The following is a 17,713-nucleotide window of genomic DNA, read 5'->3' as shown; positions in this document are numbered from 1 at the left end:
GTGTGGGTTTCACAAACCCTGCTTTGACTGGTGGAGGCTTTACAGGTGGTTAACACAGGCTTAGGGCCCAACACTGGCTCCAGGAGGAAGCCAGAGGGAAGCAGTCCTCACCGACCGAGGCCAGTCTGGAGGCCAGCTTGAATACCAGGGACGGCCTCTGCCCCTGCACGGCCACCCACATTCACTCATTCATTTGTTCAGCCACCCAGCAGCCACATGCCAAGTGCCACGCGAGGCACTGAACTCGTAACGGAGAACAACTGACACAGAGCCTCTCCCCACACCGTCTGCAAGGCAGCGAGTCTCCTGCTTGGGAACGCTCACTTCCCTGCATACAAAGCCTCTTTGGATTTGCACAGCTTCTCTGACGACAGCTGCGTGATCATTAGTTCTAAGAAAGAACTGGATTTTAGACACCAAGGTGCAGGGGAAGATGACATCACTTTGGGAAAGAGCCCGTGGCCCAACTACTTGGCTTTCCAAGGCCTGCTCACCAGTGCTAAGGGACCTGCCTCCATACAGGCAGAATTCGTAGCAGGGGTCTAGAGAGTGGTGCTGCCCCTCCCCCAGGTGGAAAGTGGAGGTGGTATAATCTTAGTCCCCCGAGAGGAGCCTCAAGTGACTTTGAACCTCCAATCTGAGCACAGTGGAAAGACCTAGGCTGAGAGACCCCAATCGGGCTGCTCCTACCAACTCCACCAGAGCTCCACTGCCTGTGCCAGGCCTGGGCCCTGTGCTGCAAGCCCCATGAGCACCTGTGCTACAGACAGACAGACCTCAGAGGAGCCTTCGACACCCTGTGGCTGCTCTCTAGGTGGGTGGAGGCTGATGCCAGGGAAGGCGGGGGAGGGCGTGAGGCCCCATCTCTGGTCACCAGGACTGCCCCTGAGCTCAGCAGTGATTCCACGACCTTGTCACCGTACTTGTCAAGTGCAAACGAAGATAAGAGTAACAGAAAACAATAGAAAGGGTCATTTTACACTCTTTGCACTCTCTTTCTGTAGCTAATTAAAGTCATATGTCAAAATGTCACTAGGAAGAGATCTTTAAGAATTTGTCTGTTAAGTAAACAAGGTTTTACTAATTAGGGCCCCGCCTTCCCATGCCTCCGTGAAGTTCTCTGCCTGAGCAGGAAAGGGTGCAGAGGAGTCACCCTCTCCCCTTCCCGCAGGGAGTGGGGACAAATCCAGCCGCCTGTCAATTGTGGAGCTATCAGTTTCTCCTCCGGATGTTCATCAGATTTCCTGGGCTGGAACCAACTCACAGGGGCCAGGTATTGGAATCTGTCCAAGTAAACGCTTTGCTTTTTACGAAGTCAACATGACTTCTTTCAAGAAACATTTCTATCCTTGTTTTTAAGCGTGTAGAGTTTTTGCAGGGCAAGATAACAATTCTGCTGTACGTTTTACTGCTAAAACTCCCCCTCCCCCACCCCGCCACCACATACCCTCACAGAGAGGCGCAGGAGAGGAGGAAAGATTCGTCCAAGATTACACAATGAGTCAGTGGCACAGCCAGAAATAGAATTTTCCAAACTCCCAAATTCTTAATAATAGCAATAGTAATAATAGTCTCTTCATAATTTTCCAAGTGTTTTCACAGCTCACTTTTCATCTCGGCAACAACTTTGGGGCAGTCTGGGCTAGTTCAGCCTTGGGAGAAAGCTGACCCGTGGTGCCACTCGCTTGCTTGGTGACCCTGGCTGGTCCCCTTGCTCTCTGGATCTCACCATCTCAGCCATGAAACAGGAGAATTGGATGAGAATATGTCTAAAATTCACCCCCATCCACCTCTAATGGGCCGTGATTTGATGCTGCAAAGCTCAAGTTCAGGGTTTCTCAAGCTTGGCAACAGTGACATTTAGGGCTGGATAACGCTGGGTTGTGGGGCTGACTTGTGTGTCTCAGGATGGCCAGCTGCATCCCTGGCCTCTCCTCCCATGGGATGCCAGTCGCAGTCTCTACCCCAGGATAACAATGACAACGTCTCCTGCAGCCCCTCCAGTGGCTGCCAGAGGACTTCAGTGAGGTCAAGATCGCGAGTGATTCAAAGGGAGAAAGGTCTCCGCGCTGCCTCCTTTTCTCCTTCACACCTTCCGGACACAGTGTCCCAGTCCTCTGCTACTTCTCATTGCTTAAATCCATAAAGCGGCCCAGGCTGTGTTTGCTGTGATGATGAACCAACCGATTTCATACTTTCTCCCCAGGAGAGTTCACAGGCTTGTGTCCCCTAAGCAACCACGCCAGGCTCTTGGGAGATTCCTAGCAGACCCCAGGCTGGCTGTGACGCCTAGCTCCACAGCAGAAGCTCAGTGGGAGTCAGCCCTCTTGCATCACGGGGCTCCAAGAAGCCTTCTCCCAGCACAAAGACCCCTCCTGAGGACTCGATAGTTCAGGGCCCTCCTCCATGCTCAGAATTACCCAAGGGCCTAGAACGTTCCTTTTCCCCAAGAAAGGCAGAACCCCAAAGTGAAAACTCTGAGGTGTGGGAAGGTGGGAGCCTGCCAAGGATGCCTCTGTCCACCGGCCCAGATGTTGCTGCAAGCGGAGGCTGCTGCCCTGACCTGGACACTCAGCCTCATTTGGTGAGCCAGAGAAGAGCCAGGGGGGCTCTCGGTGATACAGCAAGGACCTTCGCCCTTCCGGCAGACCAAGGGCCCAGGCACACCATGGACTGCCTTCCTCGATTGCTACCCTACGCTCATCACAGGGCTGCCAGCTTCACCACGTAGCTGAGGTGGCAAGTGACACCGGCAGAGGTCAAGGGGTTTGTCCAGGGTCCCCAAGCCAGTGATGGGGACACCGGAGTCCAAGCTCTACAATGAGACCTGGGCAAGTGTCAGCCCTCTAGTGGGGCTCTCAAGAGGGGCGTCTTTGTGTTTTCTCAAGGTCTCAGACTCTACACCCCTCCCCCATCAAAGCAAAAACCCAGAGAGCTAGTGCCCTGGTCATATTTCATATGCCTTCAGTCTTATCCAGAAGTAGAAAGCAGGCTCATTCTTCTGGCTAAGGCTGGGGGCTGGTGAGGACTCCAGCCACAACCTCTCAAGAAGAGGTTGCTGGTGCTCCCCAGTGTTCCATTTGTCCCTGACGGGGACCACACACCCCGTCTGTGAGTCGGAGAGAAATAAGGAAACTCCAGCATCTTCCCTTGGCTGAGCCTGAGAGACAGAAGAGGATTTGCTTCTCAGATTTCTGGTGGGGCAGTGACGATGGGTCCTGTGAGGGTAGGCTGCCAAGTCAGCCAGGGCTCCCGGGGAAGCCAGAGGAAGGCCGCTGGGTGTGCAAAGCAGCTGGGTGAGCCAAGGAAAGCAGAGGGGGCGGCCTCCTTCCCGGGGCCCAGCTCAGATGTCGACGGCTAGACTCCCAGAGCAGAAGAAAGGGCAGTGGGAATGGCAGTGTCCTCCAGGTCACCCAGGAAACCTGAACATGAGAATTTTGCAAAAAAATAGAACAGCCCAGGACTCTGACCTTGAGCTGGAAGCAGCAAGGATGGGGGAAATAGGTGAACACTCTTTACAAACTCTCCAGTCCACGCAGGGCCCAGCAGCAGTGGCATGGCCGCGGGACAGAAAGGCCCACTTCAGCAAGTCTTGCAGAGGAGAGCAAGGGCTCCAGGCCTGGGTGCCAAGACCCTGGTGAGGGACTGGGCACTGAGGATTCCTAAACACAGACAGAAACCTGCAGCTGGTGCACATCTGCCTAAAAGGCAACTTGAATATCCAGCAAAGTTAGTGGAGGAAGGCAAAGGATAGTCAGGACCTTCTATGACCTGAGTACGAACGTCGCAAGAACCTATCTGCTCCTCACCTCGCTGCTCTGAATGAGATTCAAAGAAATTTCCTCCGACTTACTAACCAGCCAAGTGCGGTCACCCCAGTGCCTGCTGCACAGAGGGCACCCCGCGGTCCTCGTGGTGATGAGGACGCAGATCCCCGGGGTGGAAACAGCTCTGAACACAGACCTGGGGCTCCTAGGACCTCATCCCATCCCTCCCACCCAGCAGCCAGGGGACCTTGGGCAAGATGCTGGCCAGGGGCCCTGGCCTCAGCTTTCTCGTCTGTGAATGAAGGTGTGCATGCCTACTGGGGAAGGAACAGGGCCGGAGCAGATACTCCTAAATGCTACTCTCTTGCTCTAACGTGCTCGGGCCCTGTGAGTCTCCAGTGAGTTCGAAGAACACTCCGGCACCAAGTACTGAGGAACAATCTTAGAGAGTCGTGGAGCTATGCACCAGTTCTCTCTCGGGGATGCCTGCTTGCACCCGAGGCCACCGGACCCCTGGACATCCAGGAAGCATGTGGTTGAAGGGTGTCACTGACAACAGTGATGGCTGGGGGCTGTGGCCTGAGTTTGCTCAAACCATTAAGCTACTATATGGCCAGTGAAGGGCAAGAAGTGAGAGCCAGGGGTCCTGAGCTAGGTATCTTTGCCGCCCCCTACTGGACACCAGGAAGCCTACTCCAGCTTAAAGCTTGGCGTAGCCTCAGTGGGCAGCAAGGAGGAGAACCAGAGGGAGGCTGCCACAAGATGCTTAAGGGGACCGCCTTTCTGATCTGGAGTCCTCCCTATGAGTCCATGTGGCACTCCCTAGAATTGTACAAGCCACTGGCCCACACAGTCACAGGGGCAAGCCCTGTGCAGCCACAGGATGCCTTAAACCAAACAAGGTGCCAAGGAATAAACACCAGAGCTCAGAACAGCAGGTGCAGCCCAGATGGAGCCAAGGGAAGAAGGAACAACAAGCAGGAATCTCGCTGCACAAATCCCCAGTGGCGAGAAGGTCTTGGGAACGCAGCAGGAAAATGTGGACTGCAGGCAGACAGAAGATGGAGCTGGGGTTGGGGTTTGGATTGATGGCCCTCGTGAAAGATCTCCAGGCCGAAGCTGACATCCTGGGAATGTGAACACCCGCCCATGTTCAGGGGTGGGGTGAAGTGAGGGACACAACCCTAAGCGAGCAGATGAACAAGAGGTCAACGCCACTGTGCCTTCAGCCTTCTCCCTTCAAACCAGTTGGAAGCTAGAATATTCTAACTGTGGTCCCCGAGCCAGCATCCATACCCCCAACTCCCTCTGTTGCCTCTTGGGTGGGTGTGCTTCCAGGAAGATGTTCGGAACCAAACCAGAGGGGGGAAACGCTTCCTAGAGGACTACCCTGGAGCAACCGCCATGTTCCCACCTGTCCACTCCTTCCCCGGGGCTCCAGGGAGCTCCAGTGCGACTCTCCCAAGTAGCTCCAATCCCTCCTTGGGTGTTTCCCGCCCCGCGCCATCACAGTCACACATCTCCCCGCCAGAGCTTTTCTGTTCCCACACAAGGTCTCCCCTGGCTCAAGCACCACAAAGCCGCGCCCCACGCCCGCAGACCCCTGCCCCCTTCTCCACTGACTTCACTTGGGGAGTCCTGACCCAGCCCAGAAGACACCTCAAGTGCGACTCAAGAATGTGTCCTGCCCGGGAACTGATGCACCCCAAGGGTACACAGAGTCCGCCCTCGGTGAGCCCACCACCAGCGGCAGCGGGAATATTCATTCGTCATTCCCGGAGGACGCCCCCCGCCCCACCCCCAGTAGCGTCTGACCGCCACTCTGCGAGGCTCCCACCCAGCCTGGCATGACTTCGGATTCTTGAGTTGGTTTCTGCGGAAGCGGGACCAGGCAGAGCTCCCGACTACTGTACTGCAAAGACGCGCGCTGCACTGCTGGGCATGCCCCCAAGCCCGGCCTGACGCCCTCATCAAAGCCTCCATGTGTTCCCAGGGGGTCCACAGGGAACCCCGGGCTGTCCTGGAATGCCTGAAGCGGGCTCGTCCGAGACAGTCTGAAAGCGAGACCACACCTCGATCCAGCAAAAGGCGACTGTCAGCCTCGCTGCGCGCGGGGCCGGCTCCTGAAGCTCTCTGCCACCCAGCGCTGAGCCGGGGAGACAGCTCGGCTTCCCCGGGGACGCAGAGCCGGCCCTCCGGGGCTCTTCCCTAGCCGGGAAGCGAAGGCACTCGGCCAGGCGCGCAGCAGCGTCCCCGGCCCTGAGCCCAGCCTGCCAGGCTGGGTGACTCCGCGACATCCCCGGCACATCCCTCCTCACCTGCTCCGCCCCCTCGCGGCCCCGGGGCCCCCTCCCCAAACTGCTGACCTCCGGCGCGCCTCCAACACCACCTTCCCGGCCGGCTGCCGGAGGTCGCCCCTACACCTCAGCTCCCGGCTCTCCCCCATCTCCAGCCAGGCGCTTGCCGCGTCCTCGGCCCGCGGGGGATACTCCGCGCGTCCACCAAGTCCCGCGCCTCTTGGCAAGTTAGGAGCAAAGCTGCTTGCCTTCGCGGGCCGGGTCTTCCCCGGCTCCGGGCGGCATCCTCGCCACCCCTGCGGGCAGATCGGGAGGGGTGCGCGGGGCCGGAAAAACTTTCTCCTCCGGGGGTGGGGGCGCGGGAGCGGGTACTCACAGCGGGGTCAGTGCCGCGAACCATCCTGGGCCTCGCTCGGCCCCACCGCCGGGGGGCGTGGGAGCGCGGGCGCTCGCTGCTGCCTCCGCCGCCGCCGCCGCTGCCGCCGCCGCCTCGCAGCTCCCAGCCCCGGTCCCGGGCTGGCCTCGAGCCTCCCGCCCCGACGCCGCGCGCTCGCTTTATACAACTCCACTCGAGCGCGCCCGGCCTTATGTAAAGGCTGGCGGAGGCCCGCAGCCAATGGCGCGGCAGCTGGAACCGGGGGGCCCGCGGGCGGGGGGCGCCCGCGCGGCCAATCGCCGCCCGGGGAGCTCCGGGAGCCGGGTGGGGGAAGGGGTCGCCTCCCCGCGCTGATTTAGGAGCCGGGATTGCGGTGGCAGCAGCCGGCAGCCCGGGCTGGCCCGGCGCGGCGCGGCGGGCACCGGGGTGGGCGGCGGCGAGGGCGGGAGCCCCCCTCGTGCCGCCGCTGCGTCGCGTAACCTTCAGGAGGCAGCGGGGCCTGGCGCGGCGCGAGGGGGCGCCTGACGGGGCGCGCGGGCCTGGGCCGGCGGGAAGCCGCTCTCCCCGAGGAGAGAGCGCCAGGAAGGCAGGCCCCGGGCGGGGGGAGGGCGGCGAACCCCAGCCGCCCGCGGCCGCGCCGCCTGCCAGTCCCCCCAGATAGCGATCTGGCGTCGCCGGGCCGGGCTTGGCCGCGCTGCCGCGCGAGCCGCGCTGATGGCGAGATTTCGCGCTGCTGAGCGGATTTTTATCTGGCCTGGGGACGTGTCCGAGCCTCCCGGGAGCTGCTCAGTATGGGGAGCAGAGCTTCGCGGCGGCCCGGGCGGGAGGGGAGCGGGCAGCGGCGCTCTGAGCTCTGGCGGCGTCCGCGCCCCCCGCCCGCCGCCGGCAGGGTCCCCGCCTCACCCCGCCCGGCGCGTCCCCCCGCAGCACCGGTGCGGGCACGGCGCACCTGCCCTGGTCCCGGTGCGTGCCAGCAGCCTCCTCGCCCTCGCCCCCAGCCCGTCGCGGTGGGCGCGATGGCATCTGCTGCTTCTCCGGACCAAGAGCCCCAGGGGCTAAGCTCTGGAACAACGCGCTTGGTCAGCATTGCCCAAAATACCCGTGTCCGGGGCAGGAAACAGGCCTAGGTCGATAACACTCTGAAGTCTGCACCTAGAATGCCGCTTGGCACGTAGTGGGCGCCCGGTAAGTATTCACTGAACGGATTTGGAACTCCCACGAGTTAGATTTGGGGTTTCTGAAACCCCAAGGGAAGAGAAAGGCAGACCTGGGAGCCCGCCAACAGCGAGGGAGGGAGCCAGGGCGTTTTCCCAGCCGTTGGCGCTGTTGCCACCATCACCATCACCATCACCATCACCAGGTGTCTCACAGTGCCTCTAGGTGTTACCGTGGGCGCCTCCTGCCAGCCCCGGTGATCCGCGCCTGTGAGCAGAACCACGCGCACCCAGGCTGCACCCTGCTGTCGGGTCTGTGCTCCTCCTCTGACAAGGAGCGGCCGGGCACACAGCCCTAGCTTGCTGAGCTCCTGTGCAGTTCATGTCCTCAACCCTTCGGGGACTGTGCAGCCCTTTGAGAATCTGGCAGGAATGACTGAGTCCCACAGCACAGGCGGGACTTCAGCAGGAGAGAGGCACAGGCATCCCTTGGGTGTAATTTCATGATCTTTAGGGGCCAGGAGGCTTGGGGCTCTGTCAGGGTCGGCTTGTTTCTCCAGGGGGCAGCCAGTGGTAGGTGCTCTCCCTTCTTTTGGAGATCACAAATCCTTATGAAACTTTTGAGACTCTGATAAACGCTATGGGCCTATCTCTAGGGAAAACGTTCACTCACATACACACGTGCTGACTTGCAGTGGGGGTGTATGTGTGTCATAGACCATCGAAACTTAATCCAGCACCCAGGTTTAGAACCTTCACGGGGCAGCCAAAAGACTCAGCCCCAAGGTGCCACTTGCTCCCCGGCTCCCTCCGTAAAGAGGCTAGTTGTTCTGCACCCCGAAGGATCACATCACCTCCAGGGCCCTGGCACGTGACTGACGACTCCACACTCATGTCTCTGCATCGCGGTCCCCGCCACCCTCTTATCATGGAAACAAGTTGCAGGTTGTCATCGTCTGTCTGATCCACGAACGTTCCTTAGCCAGAAACTCCAACTCGGAGAGACAGCGAGTGACTGGTAATTAACCGGTTTCACTCCATCCCGAGCATCTGAGCACACTTTTCTTGGTTTCGTTCTCACCTCCCCGCCTGCCGGTGAAGCTGTGAGCAGCAGCCCCAGCTGTGGAGCCTCGCCTCACCTAAACCCAACAGGTTTAGTAACCGGCACTGTAATTATCAGCATCGACCATCCAGATGTGAGCAGGCTCTCGGCACAAAACAAGTCTGTAATGATCTCGCACTTTCCTGCACACAGCCAGGCAATGGGAACAACAGGCCGGGGTGCTGGGCACGGACAGAGGAATGCAGATGATGGGAAGGTGCTAGCTGGGCAGTTCCCCTGGGAAATGCAGTCTGGTTTCAGCACGCGAGCTTGTGAGGGCTGGGCTCAGTGGGCCAGGCAGTCCTGGCCCCGACCATCTGCGATTCTTCTCCTGTGTTCCGCGTCCATTCACTTGGTCCAGGTCAGTGTGCACTCAGAGCTCCAGCCCCGACCCTGCCCGCCCCACAGCAGACATCTCGGCTTCCCACACTGGGCAGGCACGCCCTCCTTGCTGTGGGAGGGCCTAGCTGTGCCTCCCGCAGCACCTGTTTCGAAGCCCTAATCCCCCATGTGCTTCGTTAGGGGCAAGGGCCTTTAAGGAGGTTTCTAGGCTAAGTAAGGTCAGAAGAATGGGGCTGTAATCAACCAGGGCTGCTGTCCTGATAAGAAGAGACAGGGCCGCCAGGATCTCCTCTCTGCTCAGGCATGCAGGGCACAGCCCATGTGGGACACAGAGAGAGGGCGGCTGTGTACAAGCCAGGCCTGCCAGCTCCGTGACCTGTGGCTTCCAGACTCCAGAACTGTGAGCAAATACATTTCTGGTATTTATGCACCCGATATAAATAGGGGAGGTTGTTTTGGCAGCCAGAGCTAAGACACATATTCTCCACATGCAGCTTACCCACCTCTGGTAAAAATCTCCTCCCAACACTGACTGCAGTCTTCTCTAGCCTAGGGAGGTCTTTCTAAGCTTTCCCTCAGCGAACCTGGTCCTGACTCCTCTGGGCACTTGCCTACCTTGTTTTCTCATCTTCTGAAATCCAGGCTAAGTCTCACCTCCTGCACCTGCTTTCAGCACTGCCCTGGCCAGTGAGTGCGGCTGAGCTACCCTGCGGGGCTACAACATCTCGACAACCCATTACACACATTGTCTCGTCCCTCTAATTGTTTCTTGTGCGTTGAACTTGGCCTTTGGGTCAGGCCGTGAGCCTCTTGAAGTCCAGAGTTTGTATTTTATGTTTTCCCGCCTCATAGAATGCAGCGTGAGTGAAACTGGGCAGAATCAGTGCAGGTATCTGCTGATTCATTTATTCCATTGAAACACATTTACTTAAAAAATCTTAGGAAGGTTATGAGGACGTCATTTTCTGGAAGTACAGACATGTCACATGCGCTGTCTCAGTCATCTTCATCGTCTGTGGGAGCAGGAGCTCTCAGGATCTGGCTCTTTCCTCTGGTCCAGGCTCAGAGAAGTGTTGCAAGTTGCCCCCAGTCACACAGCAAGTCGACAAGACAAAGCTACAGAAAATGCTCCAGACCATGCCCGAGTCTCTGTCCTTTCTTTCACAAAGGGCCTTGTTAATAATCTTTCGTCCGAATCGGAAGGTTTGCTGTCCTGGATTTCCCCGTGACTCTGACTTGTCCACGTGCGGTCTTCTCCCCTCCAGGTGCAAAGGCAGGACCAGGATCCTCAGATCCTCGCGATGCTTCTGTTGGAACAGATCTGTCACGAGAGGACAGAGAGGCTCCTGAGGCCCTGAGGCCCACGTCTGCCGCCCTGCCGCCAGGGACACTTCAGAAAGGCACCACGTCCCAGAGAAGACCTGCGTAGAATCTAACATTTCTGTAGTGAAATACATGGAGTTTTTTTAAAAAAGATTTATTTATTTGAAAGATATAGTGAGAGACAGAGACAGAGAGACAGACAGAAAAACAGATCTTCATCTGCTGGTTCACTCCCCAAATGGCCGCAACGACCAGGACTGGGCCAGGATGAAGCCAGGAGCCTCAGCTGTGTCTCCTACCTGGGTGACAGGGACTAAAACACTTGGGCCTTCCTCCACTGCCCCTCCCAGGTCACCAGCAGGGAGCTGGATTGCAAGTGGAGAAGCTGGGACACGAACCAGCACCCATATGGGATGCTGATGTTGCAGGCGGTGACTTTACCTGCTACACCACAACGCTGGCCTCGATACTTGCAGTTTTATACTAAGTGGGGGTGGCATAAAGTAGTTTCACACTAGTTTAAGTCAGGTTTTCTCACCAACATGCAAAGAAAAAAAATCATCTTAATTTCCAGTGATCTGGGGATTTGGAATTGCAGACGAGGGATTGTGGAATGGTATTTTAGGTTTGGCTGTCCCCAAAGACGTGAATGTTGTGAGGATGTGGAAAACAGCAATAGCAGGAAATGGGAGACCTAACCGAGGAAGGCCTTCAGGGAATGTGTGGAAAGAACCCGTTCTCGAGCCAAGTTGTACAGGGTGTAGGCCCTTTCCTGCAAGGAGGACACGCTTTTCAAGTGGCCAGACAGTTTCAGAAGCTCCCGTGTTATAAGTGGCAGATGTACAGATGGACTTTTGAGAGAGGCAAGCAGGAGCCACAAGTCCGGGAGCAGGACTGTGGAGCCACGGGAAGGAGTCCACCAGATGGCCAGAGAGAGTTCGCTCAGAACGGCTTGAACGGGGAGTGCACGCCACGGGCAAACTCTTCCAATAGAGAGTGGAGTGGGAAAGGGATGGCAGACAGAGGAGGACATTATGGGATGCTGGGAGTGTGTGGTCAGGAAGGTAAGAGGCTCTTAGTGCTGGGGGGAGCCTGGGACGGCGGTGCAGGCAGAAGTCCGCTCATCACACGAACCTGGGTGTGGAGTTTCACGGCTCCCTGTGGGCGGGGTGGCTCTGCAGTCCACGGCCTGCCTCAGACTGTGATGCAGGGAGGGGGACAGGAACCTGGAAGGCCCCTTGACTGTACAGCTGCACCCCTCCTAGGTAAGGGGGCTCCCTGGAGCCCAAGGTCACCAGCAGGAAGCTTCATGCTTCATGGAGAATCTTATGGTTGCTGACCTTGGTCCTGCTCTGCCTTTGTCCTGGGTCCTCGTGCCTGACTCTCACCTGTCCCTTCTGACAGGGCTCCAGCCGGCGCTCCCAGCTCCAGTAACCAGGTCTCTATTTCATGCTCTCAGCCTGGTGCCCCACCCCGTGAGCCAGGCCCTTAAGGTCTAGGGTCCTGGGGTCTGGCTACTTTTCTTTTCTTCCCGATGGCTGCTGCCCCACCTTCCTGACCCCAGCCATCTCCTTGGCCGCGGCCAGCTGCTTTATGCCAGCTTCCCACGACGTGCCCTGAGTCTGGCCTCCCCCCTCCCACCAGCTCCCCGGACCCTGGCCCTGCCTTGGTGGGCAGGCCTTGCTGTAAGTTCCAGCTCCTCCTGCTCTGACGTCTCCAGCTCCCAACCCAGCCAGGTTTCTGAGACTTGTGAACTTCTGGCTGTGGTTTTGGAAAAAAAAATCCTTTTGGCCACTGGGTAGTGGTGGCAGACAATTACCTGCTGCAAACGGCTGGGGAGCTCTGGGGCTCGGGGTGTCCTTGTCAGTTTCATCCTGAGGGAAGTGGGTGAAAGGTGAACAGGGAAGAGTGGGAAAAAAAAGGAAGGGCAGAATTGGGAGAAGAGAGGAAGGAAAGGAAGGGTGGTAAGAGAGAGAGAAAGCGAGGGTGAGGGGTAACGTGCGTAGCCTGTGTTCATTGTCTGGGCTGAGCAAGGAGGTCTCGTCATCAACAAGGAGGCAAGCACTGACACGAGAATATGGAAGAGGAGCCTGTGTGTGAGAGACAGAGAGAGGGGCGGGGGCAGAGGGAGAGAGGATGTGGACACTCCAGGAAGGAGATGGGGCAGCAGCAGGGGTTAACGGGAACAGGTGGGCCAAAGCCGAGGCATCTGGAGGGAGAATCCACATGTGGAATTCACAGGGGACACTTTCTGATCGCCCACCCTGGCTTTGTGAACCCAGGTTTGCTGCACACCCTCCCTCCCTCCCACCTCTTGGTTTTCCCCTGATTGACCCCCAAATGCCACCCTTGTCCCGACACCAAATCCCACTATCTCACATTGTCAGCTTCTGGGCCCAGAGGTCTGGCATGCGCAAGGAGATGCAAGGTGGGGAGGAGCATGAGAGAACCTCACTGGGGTCTGTACACGGAGCGTGGGAGCCCCTGCCTGAGAAGCACACGCGACGCGCGAGGCTGCAGAGAGTGCTCCACAGACAGCAACTGTCCTCCCCTTCCCTTCTTCCTCCGCGCACCCCGCCCGACGGCACCGTCTCCTGCCTCCCTCCATCTCCTCCGCTTCCTCCCAGCCAGCCACACTGTACTCCTACAACGGCCGCCCCCACCTTCATTTCTGCTCAGAGCAACCCTTTCATTTGTGCAGCACCTTGCAGAATGAGGAGCACATCATTAACGCTTACCTGGGAGGTAGACATTGACTAGCATGGGAAGGCTCAGAGAGGCCAAGCGGCTTTGCCTGATGTGGCACAGCGGAGGAAAGAGAGCTGGGCTGCTTCGCTCACTGCACACAGGGTTGCATAAGTAATGGATCCCTTCTTGGTGTGATTCCGGAAGACAGACGGATTTGCATTTCTCCTGTCTGCAGGGTTTGGCCCCAAGGAGCCCCCAGTGTCAGTGGATTCACTTCCGGACACCCAAAGGCTCACAGGGCCACCTGTGGCTCAGCCATGCCTCTGAGTGGAAGACTTGGTCTGCTCACAGCCTAGGGGCAGGTGCCCGTTGGCTGAGCCAGAGCTGGGCACGTGGCAGACGAGGGCTGACCGGAAGCCACGCCACAGTGTGGTGGGGCAGGGAGAACATCATGAGGAATTAGGCTGAAGTGCAGCGCAGACTGGTAGGGAATAAAGGCAGCCCCGTGCTCCTGGCACAGACAGGAGCTGAGAGTGCATGAAAAAGGGCTTTCTTCTCCCGTGCTTTGTGAGATGTTGGAAAGAAAAAGAGCTTCCTACAGAAGTTGTGGAAATGCTCCCCGGGAGGTCTTTAGGAGCTGGAGGGCAGCTTTTCCAGCGGGATGTGGGATGGCGCCCGGAGTGTGGGGCACACACAGCAGGCAGCTGGAGGAGGGCGCAGGAGGCAGCCGCCTGATCCCCCATGTTGCGGGCCTGGTGGGATTTGAGGAGGGTGAGGGCTGAGGTGGGGATTCAGGGCCAGTCCCCGAGAGGTGAGGGGCACAGGCAACAGGAAGAGGCTTGGGCAGAGCCCACAGGCTTCCAGTGGGCCGTGGGCTGGGGTGGTGGGCGAGGCAGCACAGAGGCAAGAAGCACATTGTAGACTGTTGGGTGCATTGGACTCAAGTGGGCAGAAGCGAAGCAGGGTGCAGTGGCTGGCCCACTGGAATGTTAAGCACAGATCCCTAACCCTGAGCTGTGGCCTTGCTCAGGGCTCCTTAAACAGGGATGCTTGGGAGTCTTTTGGGAACACAAGGTATCCCAGATGGAAGTGCTGCATCCTCCTGGAGTATCCATGGTTACTAGAAGGCTTGCTCAGTGCAGGGAACAAGGGGGGAATGGTAGTCACCTAGTTGGTGAGAAATAAAAATGACCCCCAGGTGGGGCCTGTGGGACCCCTTTCTTCCACCTTTATGGTACTGTGCAGAAAAGTTGTTGTTTTTTAAATAGATTTATTTGAAAGGCAGGGTGAAAGAGGGAGCTGGAGAGATGGAGAGAGATCTTCCACCTGCTGTTTTACTCCCCAAATGGCCCCAGTGGCTGGGGCTAGGACAGGCTGAAGCCAGAAGCCTGGAACTCCATCTGGGTCTCCCACGTGGGTGGCAGGGGTCCAAGCACTTGAGCCATCTTCCACTGCCTTGTCAGGTGCATTAGCAGGGAGCTGGATCAGAAGCAGAGCAGCCCGGACTCAAACTGGCACTCTGGTATGGGATGTTGGCATTGCAAGTGATGGCTTAACCCTCTGTGCCACAACTGCAGCCCCTGTGGAAACGTTTTGAGAGGGCTGCTGTAGCATGGACAAAGCCCCAGCTCGTTGGGATATTCATCTCAACACTGCCTGTGTGCCAAGCACTAGGTCCTTGACGGCAGGAAATGGGTCTATGTGAATAGGTATGGATTTCCCAAATGTTTGGCAGCAAAATAAACTTATTCTTTCATTTCACTTTCCACAGACTTTGTGAGGCCTCTTACGTGTTTTCCCTATTGTGGAGATGAAGAAGCAGGTGCCTGAAGATGCGGGGCTCCCCACCCCCTCCCCCAGGTCTCACGGGGCCAGCCAGGGCCAGGAGCATGGCTGATCTCCCTTGGCATGCGGTGCCCCTTCATGCCTGCTGCCCCTCCCTCTGTCTCTCTGACTCCTCCTTCAACCTTGCTGCCATTAAGCAATTTACGCAGCGCTCATCACCACATGCCGCCCGCCCGAGAGCCTTGCATGCAGGGGAGACAGGTCACTGGCAATGAGAAAGCCAGGAGAACCAGCCAGTGCCGGTGCCCGTGCCCATTCTCCTGCTGCCTGTGACTACGGCGCTCTGCACGGACTGACAGGTGAGGACATCAACACAGAGTAGCCAGCATCCGCAGGTCGCAGACAGAGCATTCGATTCGGAGGAGTTCCGGCTCAGTGCACAGCCCCGGGTCTCCTGGGATGTGATAGGTTCCCGCACGGCCCAGGATGGATGGCTCACTGGCGAGCATTTGTCCAAGGCTTGTTAGGTGCAGGCTCTGTGTTAGGCCGGTGGAGAAACAAAGATAAATAAGACCTTCTCTGCCTTCAAGGAGCTTACAATACAGCAGGGAATTGATGTCCAACCCGTGCGGAAAGGGATAAGGACTAGGAGCCGGCCTGCCGGGGGATGGGTCACCTCCCGCACCCCGCAAGCTCCCTCCCCTGGAGCACAGGTGGGCAGGAGGCGCTCCCCTGGCTGGCTGCGGTCTGCCTTCCCGCCCCATCTGCCTGTGGGACTCCCTGCTGCTTGCTTGTTTCCAGTTGTCTCCTTCTCAGTCAAACATTCTCCTTTCTCTGCACGCCCCGCCCCACCAGAAATCGCCTGCCCCAGAGCCACTGCAGCCCTGAGGCTGTGCCTACCTGTGCTTGACTGATTTGATCACCCCCAACAAGCCTGGGAGTCTGCTACTGTGTCCATTTCACAGATGAAAAGCCTGAGGTTAGGTAAACAGCAAGTGAGTGGCAGAGCAGGGACTTCCGCTCAACACCCACTGGACAGAGTGTGCAGCCGTTCCACACACCAGACCTCATGTGGGCCTCGCAACAACACCGCGGTGGAGGCAGATGGGGAAACTGAGGACCAGAAGGACCACGTGCGCTGCCAAGCTCGACCGGCCTCCAGGTGAAACAGACACTGGATCCAGGTCCGCGTCTCAGCTGATGTCCTTCCCTTTCCTTTCTTGCTGGAATCAGAAAACATCCCCTATGCACGTCCCGTCCCCTGTGCCCGCCTGCATGTGGAGGACTGGGCCTTTGCACTTTCCTGGGTGAGAGCAAGGACAAAACGGTCTTGACCAGGCTGAGCAGAGCAGCTTGAGAGACCGCCACCTGGTGGCTTTCTCAGTGGTGGCGGCCTAAGCTGGCCTAAGCTGGCCTGTGAGCAGCGGGCTTCAGAAGCCCTAAGAGCTGAAGTGGGCAGGTGGGGGCTCCTGTGTGCCAGGTGGGGGCCCCTGTGTGCCAGGTGCTCTGCTGCGCTCTTCAGGGGCTCCTGCCGTTTGCTCCTCCCTCTATCTGGTGAAGTGCATCATCACCGTCCCCATTTCAAAGATGTGGAAGCTGAGGCTTGGAGCTTAAGTAACCTCTCAAGGTCATGCCGCTGGGATTCAAAGCCAGGTTTGTCTGGCCCTAAGCCCTTACCCTGCCGCCACCAGAACGCTGCCACCTCTTGTCTCTCGCCCATGGCACAACCCGCTCACCGGGCTGCCGCCACTCTGACCTTTTTTCTTTGTTGAGCTCATCCTCACGCGGCGCGTTTGCAGTTGCCGTGCCTCTGCCTACGCTCTTCCGTCAGGTTTACCCATGCTGGCTCCTTACCCAGGCCCCAGCTCCTACCAGTCGCCTCCTGCAAGGCGCCGTTCCCTGCTCAGAGCCAGTCCCTCGCTCTCGCACCCACCAACTTCTGAGGGCTTGGCATCCTTGGAGGTTATCTGTTTGTTTGCTTGCTGTCTGCGTGCTCCACCGAGAGCCTCAGCTCCCTGGGGCAGGGGCAGCTGCACCTCAGAACCACGGTGCCGGGCGGCGCTTGCTCCAGCACTGGTTACCGAGTGATTAGCAGGAAGGTGGCAGGAGAGAAAAGCCCTGTGGTAGGTATTTTATCTACCACCTCAGACGCCTTCCCATCCCTCCTGTGGCTTCCCGTCATCTCGGCCTCTTCTGGACCCCTTCTCCACTTGTGCAGGACCAGACGGGAACTGAAGCCAGAGCCAGGACTTGGCTCAACCCAGCAGATACGCAGTAAACCCCCAGATGCAGTAGAAAGGAGACGGACGGTTTGTACTTCTGGTCCTCGGTGTTTGATGTAGCTGAAGTGTCTGAGTTTTCTTGGCTGTGCTTGTTGTTAATTCTTGTAATTAGCTTGTATCTTACAGATATTGCTCTTGGTCATTTAGAAACAGGCTTAATTGGTCATTCTGGCCTGGAACCTATCCTCTTCCCCAACTTTATTACTTTGTGCACCACATTCAGAACCTGGGAAGGCAGATTAGCATCTCAGGATTATAAAGTGCCTGCGCTCACTCACCCACACTTGGACGGGCTCCAGGACACAGGCTCTGGGTCTTTGAATTTGAATTTAGAATCCTGCATTTGGAAGGAGGTGCTAAGACCCAGGCCCAACACCTAAGGCCTGCTGAGGCTGAGCAGAGTGCAAGCGCTTATACAGACCAAGTTCACGGCCGAAGACACCAGCGGCTCAGAAAGAAGAAGCCACGGGGGCTACTGGTCATGAGAGCGTCACTGCTGCGCGCTCAGGGAGGGAGGGAGGGAGGAGGCCACAACCTCCCGGAAGGGAAAGGAGGGGAAATGAGCCCTGAGCCCACAGCGCCACTCCTGCGAGTGCA

General features: G+C 58.0%; 1 protein-coding gene across 2 annotated transcripts in view; it reads right to left on the bottom strand.

Moving 5' to 3' along the window:
• The window catches only part of CRTAC1 (cartilage acidic protein 1), a 143,840-nt gene extending 136,822 nt beyond the window's left edge, over positions 1–7,018 (bottom strand). The window contains exon 1 of one of the 2 annotated variants that reach the window (XM_008270310.4): positions 6,441–7,018. In XM_008270310.4, coding sequence (XP_008268532.1) covers positions 6,441–6,464 — 24 coding nt within the window. In that variant the 5' untranslated portion in view covers positions 6,465–7,018. The remainder of the gene's footprint in view (positions 1–6,440) is intronic. The other variant, XM_051824045.2, reaches the window with a different exon arrangement.
• Positions 7,019–17,713: the final 10,695 nt, after the last annotated feature.

Source organism: Oryctolagus cuniculus, chromosome 15, assembly GCF_964237555.1.
Source record: "Oryctolagus cuniculus chromosome 15, mOryCun1.1, whole genome shotgun sequence".
Lineage (NCBI taxonomy): Eukaryota > Metazoa > Chordata > Mammalia > Lagomorpha > Leporidae > Oryctolagus > Oryctolagus cuniculus.
This window is presented reverse-complemented; position numbering and strand designations above follow the sequence as displayed.